Below are 17,883 nucleotides of genomic sequence, written 5' to 3'. Positions count from 1 at the left end.
ACAGTCTGCACTCCATTTGCCAATGGCGTTTCCATTTGCTAACGAGCGTCCGAGTATCCGGCAGAGATCCACCCCCTCAGCCCCCTCAGCCGCCTGGCAGTTTAATAACCATTAGGAGAATTTTCGAGGCACGTCGGATATCCCCTGGCCGCGAAGGTGAAAGGCTGGCGGACTCGAGTCGACGGGACGGCGACGCTCGGAGGGTGTCAAAGATCTAGAGCAGATAGTCGGGGCTCTCGGTATCGATGAGCTGGCTCTCCTCATATCGATTCGACGCCGGGGTGTCCACAGGGGCCCGGAGCACCCTGCAGACCCCTTTTGCTGGCCGCGCAGCCCCGATAAGATCCCCCCGATAAGGCACGATTACGCGTCGCGACGCCCCTCTTCACCCCTCTTCAACCGACCAACATTCTGTTCGAGCTTTTCTCGGCTCTCGACCCTTACCCTTCTCCCCTTTGACCGTCAGGGTAAACACCGTCGTCTCCCACGATCCTGCTCGCCTCTCGAAACCTCCTCTGCATCGGCAAATAGCGCCCCGGCGAGTAAAATGTCACTGGAAACTATCAAAATCTTGAGGGGTCATTACTTCTGCCTTAACGAACACGTACATTTCTTAATATCATTCGATAGAGCGTGCAATTCCGCGTGGAACGAGCCGTCACACCCCTATCTTCAAACCACTAATTAACAAGCAAAACTTGATATTACTAATTTAGGGGTCAAGTGGGGTACAGTCAAATATTTTCTAAACCAAGCAGTTTCAGCTATGAGTACCTTAGTACTTTTCTGTGCAGAATTGTAAACCCCGTCGACTGGTGTAATTAAAAATACAAGATTCCGTTTAAAGAGATATGGTTGACCTTCGCGTGACCTCTACGCAGAATCTTTTCATTCACAATGTGTACATGGTGTTAACGTTTTCTTTTTTTGAATATGTTTCTGCAAGTCCAACGGTCTCGTGAGTCCTCGAGTGGACAGATTATCCATTTAGCAGATTATACCCGGCATTCTGCTCGATCTAGATCGCAAGTTTCGCGCTGTCGGCGGATCGCGAAGGACAATGGGGGGGGGGGGGGGGGGCTCTCGAAACAGGAAGACGGCCGGGGGACACAAAAAGGAAAACAGTTGTTGCAGCGGGGACACTTTATATTCGTGGACACGCGCTTCGGGCGTATTGTGACGCGACGAGGCACAAAGGGGGCGCAATTTTGGGGGGCACGGGGGCTCGGCGCGATTCCGCTCTCGCTCGGGCGAGTTTCAATCGGTTTTCCATTAGCCACCGAAAGAGAGAGGAAGCGCCCTTGTGCACTTTCGCCGACAATGATCCAGGTACGCCCCTCACCCCCCATGCCCCCCTTTTACAAACCCCCTACTTTTCCTTGGAAAACACAAGGACAACTGGCGACACTGTTCCCGACGAGGGTTAAGTGGTCCTCGAGAGGAAACGACGGCATCGGAGACAAAATAAAAAATTGCGAAGAAAGGTGGGTTCGATGGGGGGACCGGAGGGGGGGGGCCACCGAACAGATTCCTTTTTCTCGAGGTTTCTTTTCGAGGAGCCCACGATAGCTTGCGCACGGTGTAAACAGGTGTACCAAAGATCGTTTCTCGTTCACAGGGGTCGAGAATAGGGGGCCGGGGGGCCGAGGGGGGCACAGGTAAGAGGACTAGCTCGCGTTTCCAGCCGAGTACGGCCGAACGATCGGAACGGGGGATTAAGGGCGGCCGATTTCACGCGATCCCATTCCCGGATCGTGGCTTCTCGAGTCTAGAAGCTGCTCGACCGGAAGAATGGAATTTCTCGATCGAAAAAAAAGCTCTGAAAGGGCGACGGTGACGTGGCAACGTGACCTAGGCTCGCCGTTAGACGCCTCCTCGATCCTTCTTGAGGCTCGCTGCTAAAAATAACCCACAATGCAAATTTGTATCTACCGTTTTCAAAATAGAACAAAAAAGTTTGTTCCTTGTTCGGATTTTGAAAAATGATAAAAATTGAAGTTTCCGTAATGGTTTCCAAGCTGTACCACAACTGCCATTTAAATTTGCTGATGTTGGTTTGAGTTCAGGGTGGTGTTTTGATAGGTTTCGGGGATTCTGATGGGGTTCGGATTTTCGAAAATTGTTTTGCCGTTACGGGTGTGATATCTGTTTGTTTTCTTTTCCAAAACTGTCGCTGCAGAGTGCGGCGAGGCGGGCGGGCACCAGCTGCGCTAACTGCAAGACTGCAACCACCACGCTATGGCGGAGGAATCAGGCCGGCGAGCCAGTCTGCAACGCGTGCGGCCTATACTACAAGCTCCACAACGTAAGTAATCGATCGTGTACTCGACCAGTTCGATATACAGTTACTCCGAAAAATATCCGAACGTTGAATCAGTCCGGCTTTCCAATAATGCACGACCTGGTACAGTCCGCAACGAAATTCCTATTGCACAGAAAACGGTCTTGCTAGACAGTAAAGTAGCAACTGTGTCGACAGACTTTACGATTAGGTACCGGGATCAAAAAAAAATTTAGCTAATCGAAAAATCACTGTATTGGGAGACCTTGTATCGTGCACAAGAAAATACTCGAAGCAGTAAAATATTAACTCTGCTTAGAAAATTAGTTAAAAATGTCAGACCGGGTATAGTGACAGGAAATTTGTTTAAAGTACAAAACGTTGGAAAGCCGGGACTGGTGATTGAAAATCGCGGCTCGGTGAACTCTCGAACAGACGACAGTCGATACGTATTTTTCGCGGCGGTATCGCTCGCAGGGACTTCCGGTGGACGGCGTCCTCGACAGAAGAAAACAACCGGGCTAGGAAAATCCGGGACGTTAAGGGGGGAAAGGAAAGCGGATCCGTTCGTGGCACTCGATACAATGTTTGTCGAGGAGGGAGACGCCGACAATGGGAGGTCGGGTATTAAACGGCGGATACGAGATTCCACGCGATAAAAAGCTTTCTTCCGATAAATAGAGGAGGCAAAAGGTCGTTCTTTGGCCACCGTCGAAGCCACCGATCGTCGCTTTACCGCTCCGGGATGGATCGACCGAGAGAGAGAAAGAGAGAAAGAGAGGGAGAACAAACTCGGGTTTTGTAACGCGATATCGGATTGCCATTGTCGCGAGCCTCTACTCTCGAGATCCATTGTCGGGCACACCGTGGAACCTAATTCCTGAACCCCTCCTCTCCTCCCTTCCATACGGTCCTTCCGTTTGATTGGAGGCTGGTCCCAAGTGGTTCTGGCACGGGTTAACTCTTTCAAGAAGATACAAAAATTCGTGGAAAAAGATATGCTACATTTTAATTAATTGAAACTGATTTTTTAAATTCTGGGTCAAAGTAGACCCGGCCACAGGCAAGGACACTCTGCAACTCGCAATAGAAAAATCTTCCCCTAACAGGACATGTTGAACCAGATAAAACAGAGCGAGGAATTGAATATTATTTTTTAAATTCTGGGTCAAAGTAGACCCGGCCACAGGCAGGAACACTCTGCAACTGACAATAGAGAAATCTTCCCCGAACAAGACATGTTCAACAAGATAAAACTGAGCGTCTGGGGAAGGAGAAATGCAATTTTCTATTATTAAAACGTCCGGGTCGAAGTAAACCCGGTCACAGGCATGGATACTCTCCAGCTCATACTTTACTTACATTCACAAAAGATTGTCGATAAAACTACAAGCTTGCGTAGGGTGAAATCGATTTTCTACCGAAGCTGAAGAGCGTAAGAGACGTCCGGAAGCTCGAGAACGGTGTTGCGCCAACAATTAGGGTGGTTTGCAAGTGTCCGTGCGAACACTGTGATCAGTGTTTCCCCTGTGGAACGCGGGGGTGGCGAGAGAGCGTGCTCAACTGCGTGTGACACAGGAAGCAGCGGAAGTAACAGCGCAGCCCTTCGCAGGGCACAAAGGGAAGAGGAAATCCTCGGCGATTCCTCTTCTTTTTCTTGCTGGCGGCGGTATTTCACCGCGGTTAGGCTACTTGAGTTTCCGCGGGGCGGAAATCTGCGACGGGACGCGTGGGCGGAGGCGACCTTAATAGACGAGACACTGGAGAATCTGCTTCGCGTTCGACCAGACGAAAATTAAGGCTCGTCGAATTAACAGAAAAATTAAGACCTGCTCGGATCAACGGAAAATACGCCGGTCCAATTATTTCAAATGAGAGTTAATACCAACCAAGACAAACCGCTTCCAACCGACCAAGACAATCACCAAAATTAATATCTAATCCTAAATAAAAATGCTCTGCAAACTGTCTAATAGAAATAGTAAAAAGGATGGACTCCCGGTAACTTTTCATTGAAATTCATGACTGTAGGTGTAAGTTTGCACCAACATGAGCAGCATAATAACAAAATTCCGGCTTTTGTGTTCTCGCGACGCCAGGCGACGCGACGCGATGCGTCTGGCCGCGCTATCTTGATGTCGAGCTCGCGATCTCTCCTGCGATCTCGATAAGGAGAGTGAAAAGAGGAGAAGGGGGAAAAAGAGAGAGAGGGGGGGGGGAGTGGATAGGGATTCGTTTGCGGCTCGCGCTAATTGGCTCGCGATTTCTCCGTCGAACGTTCGTTACGCTCGCTCCCGTCGCAAAACTCTTTTCCCCACTCTCCGCGTCTCAGAGACACAGGGCCCACTGTCTCCTCTCTCTCTCTCTCTCTCCCTTTCTCTCTTTCTATTCGCATAGGTTTTTCCCGAGCCCACGGACTCGTTATCTCTCGAGCTTTATCGGATCGCGGGACGCCAAACGGTTTCAAACAGTGGCAAACAGTCTCAAACACGGTCGAATTTCCGCGCGACGGAGCCGCGAAGTCCTCGTGGGATGCTGCTTGTAGTTAATACCGACCGTCCAGACCGAGACGAGTTTCCTGGTAATCGTTAATTAAGCGGAGGGCCTCCGTTACGCCGCCACGGGCTCCGTCGACGACGGTGGCCCCGTGGGTGGGGATAGATTCGATTACTATGCCCGAAATCCACGAAATGTTCTTCCTTCTCGCGATGCAAATACTGTGAAATTGTAATTCTGAAAGAGGATCTGATCGTGTTCGACGAGGTTTGAGAAGTAGGACTTTTCAGAATTTTTAGCTCACACAAAAATTGTGGAATTTCTCAGAGGCTGTGTTGCAGTTTTCAGAGTTTTTCTGTGTAAAACATACGTAGATACATTTTTTTAGCTAACAAACAGTTCGAAAAACTTGATGTTTGGACGTGTTTGATGAGGTTTGAAGAAGATTTTACATTATTCCGAATTGCAACTTTACAGAGAAATTTTTAATTGGGTCAGAACTTGTTGCTAAATATTCTAGAACGTCTCTGAGAATACATTGATATAGTTTACAAACTTTTTTCAACGCCGAGCGTGAGGGTATCGAGGGACAGACGATTTTGCGAATGAAGCGGACACGATATTTTGCCCAGCATTATGGCACTGGTGTTCGTCAGGAATGCCACACGTTATTAGCCGGAGGAATCCGAGAATCCAAGGAGATTGGCCAAGGGGAGGGCGAAGGTTTGCGCTCGTTTGCGAGCGTTTGACGCGTGGGTAATCGGCCTCGGACTCGGTTTCACTTGGCTTTCGAGTTCGGTACGGGCTCGTCCAGCCGGAATAGGCGACCGTCTCTTCGTTGACGTTAAGCCGACACGTTATGGTCCCGGCCGGCATCGTGTCCGTTCGAATATGTATGTATGTATATCTCCTCGGGGCCCCGGTATAGTACAGTTGACGCTCGAACAATCGGATGACTACTCGCTTTCGGATTAGTCCCACGAAGAGGTCGTGGACTCCTTCGAGGCTCTGACGAAGGACCTCTGCACGTGCAGGCTTGCCAACAACGTTATGCATCTCGTCGTAAACACCTGTTGAATTTGTTTATTGTCTTCCCAGACCGTCCTTGGATATCGGGCTTCTCGAAGAAATACATAAGAAAATATACAACTCGCGTAATTTTGATTATTTTTACTTGAAAAAAATTACATGGGTGCTTCCAATACCGATAAATATTTGTGATAAATTTCAATGCAAAAGGTGGAATAGTTTTTCCGATAAAAATTCTTAAAAACGCAAAAACTTGGGCGCCATTGCGAAGTTCAGCCTATACCCTATAAAAAAAGATATAACTCACATAATTTTGATTATTTTTACTTGAAAAAAATTACACGTGTGCTTCGAATACCAATAAATATCTGTGTTAAATTTCAATGCAAAAGGGGGAATAGTTTTTCCGATAAAAATTCTTGAAAACTTGGGAACCAAAGTTCAGTCTACACCCTATAAAAAAAATATATAACTCTCGTAATTTTGAAGATCGACACTTTTAAAAAATCACACATGTACTTCAAGTACTAGTGAATGTGTGCGAAAAATCCCAATGCAAGAGGTAGAATAGTTTGTCTGCTAAAAATTCCTAAAGAACAGTCTCAGAGACCAGAATTTTAAGAAGTACGATATTTGAAAAGAGATATATAAAAATCGATATGGAAAATATGATAAACAAAACGAGATGTACGAAGACTGTTGCAAGGGGGTCTCGGTGACCCGTTGCGAACCGAATTAAAAGTCCCGGACGTCGTGAGCGAGAGGCCGGGAGCGGAAAGAGGGTTACCGGGCGGGGAAGGGAGTGAAGGGAAAGGGGAAGGGAAACGAAAAGAAAAGAAAAGAAAATAAGGAGGCGATGGCTGACCGGCCAGGGCGAAGATCGATCGTTTCGAGAGCAGAATCTTCGGCAGTTTCTCTCGAAGCTGCCACCGGTCGCGTCCGGTACGCCTCCGGGCCGAGTGCTCGCCTCGGAGATTATTCGAGATAGACGCTCTCTGTGCTGGACGAGGAAAAGAGAAAGGAGAGAGAGAGAGAGGGAGAGAGAGAGAGAGACGGACAAGGGGAACGTCGTTAAGATAGAGCCGACCGATAGCGTTCCCGCTCGAAATCGCTAGTCGAAAATACACGGATTACCCGCGGCCGTCGCGGAACGTGCTCGCGCCTCGACTTTTATCCGTCTCGGGGAAACAGATGGACATTTCTGAGGACTGTATTTATAGAGAGTGGCTAATTGCCTCCCCCCTCCATCGATATACACAGAAAAATTTACGGCGGATAATTATTACCGAATTTAGACGAGGAAAGTTGTGGGGAAGCTCAGATAAAGGAGGTGAGGTACATTGGATCGTTTTTCCTCGGAAACTAATAACGCTACGGAAGAGTTTCTGCGTGCAATTTGTTCGTCTTTCGACGCTCTTTATGCTAGTATAAAAGGATTTTCCGAAAACTTGTTTTTCAAGCTAGAAAAAAGTAGGAAAAACGAGACTTTCTTGGAGGGAGTAGGAGATAGTGATTTGATGGTAAAATTTATTTTCTGAGCGAAATTGATGGAGGGAATTGAGATGTTTTGCAGGTTTCTGACGAATGTTTAGCGTTTCGAGGAAATTTAGAAGGCATAGCGCGCAGCAGAGATCATTGTACTTTCGGCGTTGCTCTAGGTCCGGACGATCGTTCGAGAGATTTAAATTTAAAACGACCGGGGGGAGAGAAACTCGGCGGATTTCCACGTGGAAACAGAGGCGGCCTGTCTCTCGATCGCGAACGGTGGTCCCGTAGATCGGCCGATAGCCGCATAATTTTAGGCAGGCCGTTTCCGAGCCATGAAAGAACGGCTGCGCGTCGGGTCCTCCTAGAAACGCTGCATTTAACCTTCCAACCCTTGAAAATTCATGAAATCTTAACTGCGGCTCCCCAAATATACGAGCCGGGTCCTGGCGTGCTTGAAAGTCGCCATAAATCGCGCGTTATCTTCTGGGAAATCGTGAAACATCGATATTCCAGACGTGTGTCTACAGTTTATCGACAGGGGGCAATTAAGGGGTCAGTACTAAAAAAGTCACAAACTTATAATTTAAATCCTCCCTAAAATCGCATAATCTACGCTCTAAAATCTTCCAAACAAGACTCCATCCATGACATAGTTCCCCAAATCGCTGGAACAATGTACTTCACGTACTGTGCTGATTTTCACGAGTTTGTTTCTGTTTGGACGAGCGTAGGCAGCGAATTCAGCAAGATATCGCGATGAAATTTGTGCGAAAATGTTGGCAAGAGTGTGCTCTAATTGATACAGAAGCAGCGTTAAGCAGTGCTAAGAGGCCTGATTTCCCCGAGGGTCGAAGGAGAGTCGCATCCGTCGGCAGAGGAGTCTCCGTTTCTCACACTTCCTCCGAGCTTGTCAGGCGGCTCACGCGCGTCACCACTCGCGGATAAATCACGGATCGATCCGAGGTGTGCGTCACGGGCCTCGGATTCGCCGAACCATTCGTCTCTCTCCCTCGAGGAAGTTGTAAAACCGCGTTACGCAGAAACGGAGAAGACGCGTCCGCGAACGGGCCCCCGTCCCGAGGGAAAGTATCAATTGAATTCGGGGGGCTGCGGCGCGGCGCGTCGTTGGCGCGTCAAGGAGCGTCCCACAGGTTCTCCGAATCGATCGCGATTCGACGGGAAATTCGAACGAACGAACGAACGCGCGCGTTGCGCTGCGCTGCGCTGCGCGGCGCGGCGCGGCGGGACGCGTGCAATCTTTGATTCGTTGACCCCTTGTCGGCGGGTCCGCGACAAGATCCCGTCGATTACGTATGCGATCGGTGCACAAGCGCGTTCGCCGCTGTTGTGCATCGTGTGCGACCGCATCGATCCGCATTTCGAATCCGACTCGTCGGCTTTCCGGCGCGCTGCGACGCGACGCGTTGCAACGCGCGTCGTCGAGCGTCCTCGCCCCTTTGTTTGCACCTCGTGCCCAAGCTTTCGGACAGGCTGCGCCAGCGGTTCCTATTAAAATCCGCTCGTATTGTATTCAAATCGCTCGGAACTGACCGCTCGGAAACCCTTCCCTCCCGTAGCGGCCTCCCGCGAACTCATGGGACACCGTACTTCCCCCCTTACTGACCCCTCTTCTCTATTACGTTGATCGTCGTCGGTTTTCGCACGGTTCGACGAGTTTGAGGATCATGTGCTGGTTGGATCTCGCTTGGGAGTTGGTATGGTACGGTCAGTGCGATCTTAGGGGGGGTTTAAGTCATCATTTTGTTGGCTCTTACAGTATTGCCCCCTAAAAGCCTGTTTTCTTAGGTTAAATTCATCGTTCTGCATTTTTGGAAGGTTTAATCAAATCTCAAGTCGATATAATATCTGGATTTTGGTTAGGAGTTGGTATGACGTAGCGAGTGGGTTTTTAGGGGGGGGGGGGGTTTAAGTCATCACTTCATTTGTTCTCAAAGTATTGCCTCCTTATTAGGGGCCCATTTCTTTGTTAAATTCATGGTCCTGTCTTTTTGGAGAATTTGATCAAATCTCAAGTCGATACAGTAGTTTAATTTTTATTAGGCGTTGGTATGACGTATAGAGTGGGATTTTAGGGGGGGGGTTTAAGTCATCATTTTACCAGTACGCAAATGGTTTACAAGACACAGGCCCTCCAATGTCCATTTCCTTTGTGCGAACTCTGAATTTGTATCTCCTCGACCGTTCACTCAACTCTCCGCCAAACCAAGCAACACTATACTAACCGAAACCAGATCAGCCCGTCGGTGGTCCCGATAAGTGAGCGCCCCATAAAGGTCCGGAGATTTTTTTCGGGTCGGTCGGCATCGCTGGAAGAGCGGCGTGCGATGCTTAAGTACGAAATAACTAGGTATGCAAGTGCGGTATGCTGCACCGGAGGCAGAGGGGGGCTAGCGGGTGCCGGGGGGAGGAAGGGAAATGCGCGAGCGGGGGAGGAGGTGGAGGCTTGCTTTGTAGTTGCCGCGACGTGACGCAACTGCCAACTTAAGGAAAAGGTTCCTGGTATTGCGAGCGGACCGCGCGCGCTCGAGGTGGCGGCCGAGGCATCATCCTCCCTCGTCCTTTTCCCCGTGCCGCTCTCTCTCTCACTCTCTCTCTCTCTCTCTCTCTCTCTCTCTCTCTCTCTTTCTCTGTTCTCTTCCTCTGCGCTCGCCGACGACGACGTCCAGACACGACGGTGACAACGTCGAGGACCACGGTCAACGACATTCTTCGGAATTACGCGATACCGCCCGAATTTACTCGACTGGGTCCCCCAATGCGCATGAGAGACGAGCTAAACCCCCCATTAGGCTCTTCAGGCTGTGCAGTGGGTCCTCAAACAGTCTCGGTTTGGTGATAGATATTCCGGGTCTTGTGGAGTTGTTGATAGGATTGTCCTGGATGCAAGGTAAATGGGAGACCCTGAAATTGTGATTCAGGTACTGAGGATTAGGTTTGGCTTTTGGAGCTGTGGGATTGTGAAGATAGAGAATAATATAGAAGACTCGTTAGAGGACTAAATAGAGTAGGGGACTTGATAGAGGACTAGGTAGAGGATTAGGTAGAGAGCTAGATAGATTCCCAGGACTAGACACCGCCAGATGATTAGACAGATGACAAACTAGATGGATCCTTTAATAGAGGACTATGAAAATAGGGGACACGCTGTTGCCTAGTGTCCCGGTAGCTAAATCGTCATCTAGGACAAAGGTTTTGGATTTAATGTAGTGGTTTGACTTCTTACTAAATCGAGGCCCCTTATGGCAAGTATAGTCCCACCGAACGTGTCCAATTCCGCTTAGAATCCGTCCCCGGAGCAAACATCTCCCCAGCCGGCACGAGCCAGAAGTGGACAAAGGTTGCGGCGTCGATTTGATGATTGCTGTCTCTGAGCCGTCCCCGTACCAGGAATCCGAGGGATTGGTTAATTGCTGGCCGTCTGCATTGCGCGCAAAAGTCGTCCGGCGTCTTTCCGTGATCGTCCCAGAGTTCACTGAATCCGCGCGAACCGTCTCTTTCTCTGTCCCTCCATCAGCCTAACCCGAGACACGGCCTAGATGTATCGGCTCGACTCAACGAATTGTTGGCTACGACTCTTGCAGGTGAACCGGCCGCTGACGATGAAGAAGGAGGGCATACAGACGAGGAACCGGAAGCTCTCGTCGAAGAGCAAGAAGAAGAAGGCCGGAGGATGCCTGGGTCTGGGAGGCGTGATGGGAGACATGATCAAGGCGAGCGGACACCTCGACCTGGACAACAAACCGTTCCATTCTGGATTTGGCTCACCCATGGGTAAGTTGAAGGGTTTCCTAGAAAAATTGTCTCTAGCTGATCAGGAATGCTGATCCGAGTGAAAACAGGGTGGTTGAACACGATCGTGGTGTGTTTGTGTGTTGCAGGCACGTCGCAGCATCATCACACGATGCATCCGGCGATGCAGCATTACATGTATCACACGGGTGTCGGCGTGGCCGGAGGTCTTCATCAAGGATTTGCGCCACCGGCGCCGCCCCCCATACACCCGCACTCGCACTCGCATTCCCATTCCCATCACATGACGAGTCTTCAGGGTCTACAGCTGGCCGCGACCACGAACGCGATGGTGAGTTTACCAGAGCCCTAATACTCAAACGTACACCATCGGTTTTCGGAAGCCTTTTGAATCTTTCAAGGCCATCGCTGCTCCTCCAGAGTGTACTCAAACTTTTTCGATAGCGAACTGAAAGACGCACGTCTAGAATATTGACGGGAGAGGTTGTCAAGGATCGAGAGAAAGACCACGGATGTTTGTTTGCTTTCAGACCGGCTGGCGATCGGAGTACACATGAATCACGAGCGATCATCGGCTCGGGACGCAGCCCGGCACTCTCGTACGAGCGTAATCGAGTCGTGCTCCCCTCTCTGTCCCTGTTGACACGGGCCTGGAGGGGGAGAGACGCGCGAGACCGGGGAATCGAGAACGATTTTTCCAATCGCGACGAGAGAATTTTCCTTCGCCCCGCCCCCTTTTTGCAATCGTTTCTCTTCTTCTCGTCTGTCTCTCTCCTTTCTCTCTGCCACCGGAAACACAGACACCCCTCTCCCCAATCCCCACCACCCGTGCTACACTCGCGGTCCCGCGTCGCCTCTGTACATATGTAAAGTTCTCTATCCAGAGGGCCTACGAGCCCCGGCCCCAAGTACAAACGAAGTCAGCTAACTTGTATCGAGTCTAATTAATATACTTGTACATATTATACGAACGCTAAGTGTATGCGAAGTCCACACGGTCTACGGAAGTGTTCTCTGAACGATCCCTGTTCCTCGAGCACGATTCGAGGAGATTCGAGGAGGTTCCAACGTTGACTCCGCCCACCGCGGGATGGGAGGAACCGATTCCGAGGACGGGCTGTGAACGCGAGACCAGGTACATCACGTCCGCAGTCGAGACTGTACATAGGTTCGAGGGAGGAGCGACCGGAAGTCGCCGGGGTATGAAGCCCCGGGGCCCTCGGGAGGCGGTCCTCGGAGGCCAGTGGACGTTCTAGCGTGTAAGTGTGCTGCTGCTATTCGTGCGGAATCGTCGACAGCGACGTCGTGCAATCTTCAGAGTTTCGTTTTAGTCGCGCGCGAACATTCTCGGTGACCGGAGCCCGCGTGGGCGTGGCCTGGCGTGGGCGTTCCCGAACGCCCAGAACCCGCGAGGGCGTGGCTTACCTTCCGATCAGGCCCGTCCGTTCCGGACCTCGCCAAGCGAGCCGGGGCACGTCGTTTCTGAGCTCGTTTCGTCGCTTTCGACGCCTCGACACCCCCCGTCGTTCGAGTTTGAACGAGTTCGAGAAGGTTCGCGGTGGTACGGGGAAGTTTGAAGCGGTGTTAAGGGCGAAATTTCCGGGGCGAGGCGTCGACAGGCGAGACTAGTCCCCGAGCGTCAAGGGAACAGAGTAAACTAGCTACCAAAAATGATGTCCGGCGCGGGCATGGACGGGAAGGAGCTAGGCGGAAGCGTGTAAAAAACTAACTAAACGTGCGAGGAGAAAAAGAAACGGAAAAGCGTTGTAAATTTTGTATCTTCGAGATTGCGTACCGTTATTGTACCGAGTATATATATATATATATAAATATAAATAAATAAATCTTTATATATATATGAAAGAAAATTGAATATAAATATATATGTATAAACAAATACCGATGAACGCCGCCGCCGCAACCGCCGCGAACACGGGAAAGCGGCCCAGGCAAAAGCTGCGGGAGAGAGAGCGCGGAGAGGAGTGGAAAAAGGTGATTGTGCATAAATTAGCGGTTAATTGCGCATCGTAAGATTTGCATCTAGATAGTCGAGCGATGGTAATTAAAACGATTTATCGCGAGCGAAAAGGTTAATAGCCGTAAATGACGATTATCGTTATTATTCTTATTACACACCTATTATCGTCGTCGCCGATCGGCCCGTCGGCCGATTCTCCATTCATTAATCGTTCTAATTAATTAATTAATTAATCGCGAGGCACTCGGCTAAGAGATCGAGTTGACCACGAGCTCGAGACCGCATTGTGATCCTTTCTGTTTCCCGATCGTCGGAACGTTTCGGACGGAGACCGCGCGCTGATCGTCGAGGATCGATCGCAAGCCGCGACCAGCCCCCCTCCCCGCTTCGATCTATCGATCCCCCGCTCCGGGAACACCCCTTTCACATCATCCTCCTCACTTCGGGAATCGGAGTCAAAAGTCTTCGGCGTCCGTTTGTCCACGTTTGAGCGTGTCTACGCGCCTCTCTGGAGCAGGAGATCGACCGTGGACACGATCGAAGGTGTGTCGGGGGCGGATCGATCGCTCGAGCTCGCGGCGGGCCAAAGGGGCGGAGCCAGCGGGAATGGGACGGACCGGCGGCGGGGCGAGAGAGCGGGAGGGGGCTCGACGACCTTGTGATTACCCAGAGAAAAGACTTCGAAAAGACTGAAAAGTAAGAATTCGCGATCCGCTCGAACCGACACGCCCCCTGCCCACCTTCCCGCTCGCCCCGCCCACGGATTCTTCGTCGGACAGGTCCAGAGCCACGCGGACGAAGAAGGAGAAGCGAACGGGGGAGGTTATTCTCGTAATAGTATTATTAGGGAGTAGCGTGTAGAGTGTTTGTATAAAGACGCTCGCGCGAGCGTGTGAGAGGCGTGCTAAGGACTCCGTGGGGGACGAGGGGCGGGGCGTTCAAGCCCGCCCACCGATGGAGAGGGAGTGGAACAGTCGACGGAGAGGAGCGAGCGAGACGGACACGCGCAGTTTCGTCGCGGTTTTAATTTCGAATGTAAAAAGCGTCATTGTAAGATATCGTTGTAAAAAAAGGTTTTAACTTAAAATAAATTAAATGATAATTCACGCATATGCACGTGTGCTGATCTCGTCACTATCCTGTCATTTGCGAAGCTCGAGGCTTTGGCTACAATTAATTAAGAAACAGAGTGCTCACGGATGAAGAGTAAAATTCTAAAAAAATTCTAGGGACTCTAGGAAAATTCTGAGAACTTCCAAAAAAAATACTAGGAAGGTAGTGGTGGCATCATAAAAATTCTGAGCGAGAAAAAAATTGTTTAAAGTATTAAAAGTAGTGGGAAGAGGGCTAAGAGTGTGCAGGGCCCAGGAGGACGACGCTGCGCCCCTGGTTCCGCAGCAGCGTGAGATATTCCGTCCAGTCAGTGGCGGCCCCGAGCACCCGGTAAGTGTTCAGATCCTTCCTTTTGTTTTGGCGTTCCCTCGGGCGCTGATCTAGGCCGAGACGAGAGAGATCGAGGATCGTTTTCGTTGACGCGAGGCGACCGAGGCGCGGCGGTCTCTTATTAATTAACGGGCGCGACTCAATTAAAGCTTATCGGTCGGCAACACGGCCGGCACGAGGCGTTTACGCGTAAATCAAAGACCGGTGCGCCAGATAGCGCGAGGCAAATAAATCTTGTCGCCGCGGCCGAGAGATAGCTATCGACATCCGGAGGACGCACGGAAATCGAAACGAAGGCAACACGAGCTCGGCCAACGGAGAAATTTTCGGGTAACCAACTTGTTCGCAGAACTGAAACGACCAGTAGGTTATTCGGGCACTTTTCAAGAAAAATTAGGTATTCCAGCCAACCTACCAGAATTTTAATATGGTAATTTTTTTGGTCAGTCCTACAGCTTCTCTGATGCCCTCAGAATTTTTCTGTGGCCCTACAATTTTCGAACGAGCCCTATACTTCCAAGTTTCTGTAAAAATTGAAACTACAATTTTTTAACGAACCTTAAAATTTTTCCACAGGCTTCACAATTTTTTCTGCTAGTCCTACACCTTTCCTGCAGCCCTTCAAATTTTTTGACAAACCTCGGAGTGTTTCCCTAGGCCCCAGAATTTTTCGACGAGCCTATACGTCTTCCCCATAAATCTAACAATTTTTCTGGCACGTCCTACAGCTTTTCCAGGCGATCTACACCGTTTGAAAATTTTTCTGCGAACTCAGCACCGTCCGCAGGACCCTTCCAATTACTACGGTAAGCCTCTCGCTCGGAATATCAAGCCCCGGTGATCAGTCGATCGCCGCTGTCACGCGGATTGCTCCCCCGATACGTCAGAGCGTACGAATCCCGGCAGCGGGTCCGGCAAATCCTGGGCGATCGCTTCGGCCCGTTCCGGCCCGGCCCGGCCCGGGGAACCCTCAGTTTCACACTCGACGTGAGAGTGACCCTTCGATCTCGCCGTGGGGGAGGATTACGAAACACCGGGAATCGCTCCATTTTCCAGCGACATACTGTCCACCGGAATAACCGGCCTTTGCCTCGATTTGCGAAACGGCGTGGAAATCGCGTGCGAGGCCAGCGACGCGTCGATAACCGAGTAATCGAATCCCCGAGACTACCGAGATTATCTCCGGACCAATTTTCCGAGTCGATCCTCCCCGATTGCGTCCCTTCTGCGCCAAAAAGTTTCTCCGCCAGATCCTCGGAAAAATCCGAGTCTATTTCGATTCCGGGGGTACAGTACACGAGTCGCGGCGGATGATCCGTCTTTTCGACGCGAGACGAGGATCAATTCTACGTTTCTGTGGGCTCTTGCGGGCTCTTGCGGGCCCAGGTACAGGGGCACAGCTGCGGGGAACCGCAAACGAAGGGGGCCCAAGCGAATCTCGCAGTGAAAGCGTCTCTCGAAGTCAACGAGAGAGAACTCGTGAGAAGCCCTGACCCCCGGTGGCCCCGGAAACGGGATTACGCGAAATCCCGGTCACTTTTGGCTCGAGGAGAGTCCCTCTCTCCCTCGGGACACGATTATCCGACCTTCCTTCGATTGCCTCCCTCTCCGGGAGGTTTCAAGAACACCAGCCATTTTCTAGCCAGCTGACAGGACTTAGGTTTAACCTTTCGCGATCCTTTGCTCCCGAATCTATCCGGATTCAATTCACCGTGAAACGAGCTCCGCTCTGGATACTGAAAACGATCGTTTCACCCTCGTTCGGTTTCCGAGTATCGGCCGTTTTTCTACCGATTTTTAATAGGGTCGTGGACGTGTCTGGCCAGTCGTGAGAGAGCACTCTAAGCGTATTTGGTCATTTAATCAGTTGATTAACAAAAAGTTTTAGGACCTCTATAAAAATGTCTTCATACACCAGAAACATTCTAGAACATGTACTACAATTTTAGGACCTGTGAGCAAACTGTGGGAAGTGTAGAAAAATTTTTCAGGACACCAGATAAACTGTATAGTCTACCATGAAATGGTAGGGCCTGTGGAAAAATTTTTTAGGACTCCCAGATAAACTGTAGAGTCTACCATAAAATGGTAGGTCCTGTAGAAAAATGTCGAGGCCGATAGAAACATTTCTGGAGTCTCCAAAAAACATTGTGGGGCACCTAGAAAAATTTTAGTGCTCGGAGAAAAATTGTAATGAATTTTATAAAAATTGCGCTGCCTATAGAAAAATGATGGGGCCTATTAAAAGGAGTCAGGAGCGAACGGAACTGTCGAACGAAACGAGACTGAGCGGGGGATGGGGGGTGGACGAGGAGCACAGCGCGGGTGCATTGTTTCTGTGGGAGGATCTCGCGCATAACTTAGAAGGGCTTGTACAGGTGTAAAAGAAGAATGCTCGTGTGGGTATTGTGGGCCCCGCGGAGGGGGCCGGGGGAAAGGTAAGGGTTGGAGAGGAGGCTGGCAACTCGCACAAAGGCGCGAGTTTCGCCGAGTAATCGTGCCCATTAATAACGATGCTGATCCACCTCCTCTCTGCCTCGTTCCTCTTCCTCCTCCCCCTTTGCCCCTCTCCCCTCCCCTCTCCCCAATGAAACGCGCCGACTATTCTTCCAGCACCGTCCGGAAACAATATTAGGCTAGTCGGGGTTATACATTAACACCGTCGAGCACCTCGGTCGCACCCCCATCGCGAAACATCGGATGGTGAGTGCTATAGTCCCTCTTCAAGTCCCAGAATTTTTCCTTCAGCACCACCAATTTTTTTAGCAAGCTCTACAATTTTTCTGTGAGCTCCAGGACTTTTCTTTAGTGATTTCTATAATTTTTCTGAAAGCTCTACAATTTTTCTGGAAGCCCTAGAATTTTCCTATGAGCTCTAGAACTGTTTGAGATGATCTAGAATTTTTCCGGAAGCTCTAGAATTTTCCTATGAGCTCTAGAACTGTTTGAGATGCTATAGAATTTTTCTATGAGCTCTAGAACTGTTTGAGATGCTCTAGAATTTTTCTATGAGCTCCAGGACTTTTTTTAGCGAGTTATATAATTTTTATGAAAGCTCTAGAATTTTTCTGAAAGCTCTGGAATTTTTCTATGAGCTCTAGAACTGTTTGAGATGCCCTAGAATTTTTCGATGAGCTCTAGCAAATTTTTTGGTGGGCTGTAGAATTTGTCTACATGCCCTACAATTTTTCTATAAACTTTTTGCACGAGCCGTATAACGGATTGGTGAGCTCTGGAAGTTTTTTGGCACACCCCAGGATTGTTTTGATAAATCGGGAGTGTTTTATACGGGCGCAGCTTTAAACGATTCCTTTCCGGAGCAGAACTGACCGGGCCGGTTATCGGTCTTCCGACAGATCGATTCGAAGGCACCGCGAGCCGCTCGAAATTTCCTTAT

At 50.0% G+C, this 17,883-nt stretch overlaps 1 protein-coding gene across 1 annotated transcript in view; it reads left to right on the top strand.

Moving 5' to 3' along the window:
* The window catches only part of LOC143358809 (uncharacterized), a 76,074-nt gene extending 61,921 nt beyond the window's left edge, over positions 1-14,153 (top strand). The window contains exons 5-8 of the mRNA XM_076796284.1: positions 2,180-2,305; positions 10,897-11,086; positions 11,194-11,396; positions 11,596-14,153. Of these exons, the coding sequence (XP_076652399.1) occupies positions 2,180-2,305; positions 10,897-11,086; positions 11,194-11,396; positions 11,596-11,622 (546 nt within the window). The 3' untranslated portion in view covers positions 11,623-14,153. The remainder of the gene's footprint in view (positions 1-2,179; positions 2,306-10,896; positions 11,087-11,193; positions 11,397-11,595) is intronic.
* The last annotated feature ends 3,730 nt before the right edge of the window (positions 14,154-17,883 follow it).

Source organism: Halictus rubicundus, chromosome 11 (assembly GCF_050948215.1).
Source record: "Halictus rubicundus isolate RS-2024b chromosome 11, iyHalRubi1_principal, whole genome shotgun sequence".
NCBI classification, from domain to species: Eukaryota; Metazoa; Arthropoda; class Insecta; order Hymenoptera; family Halictidae; genus Halictus; species Halictus rubicundus.
The sequence above is the reverse complement of the archived record's forward strand: the minus strand, read 5'-3'. Positions and strand labels throughout refer to the sequence as shown.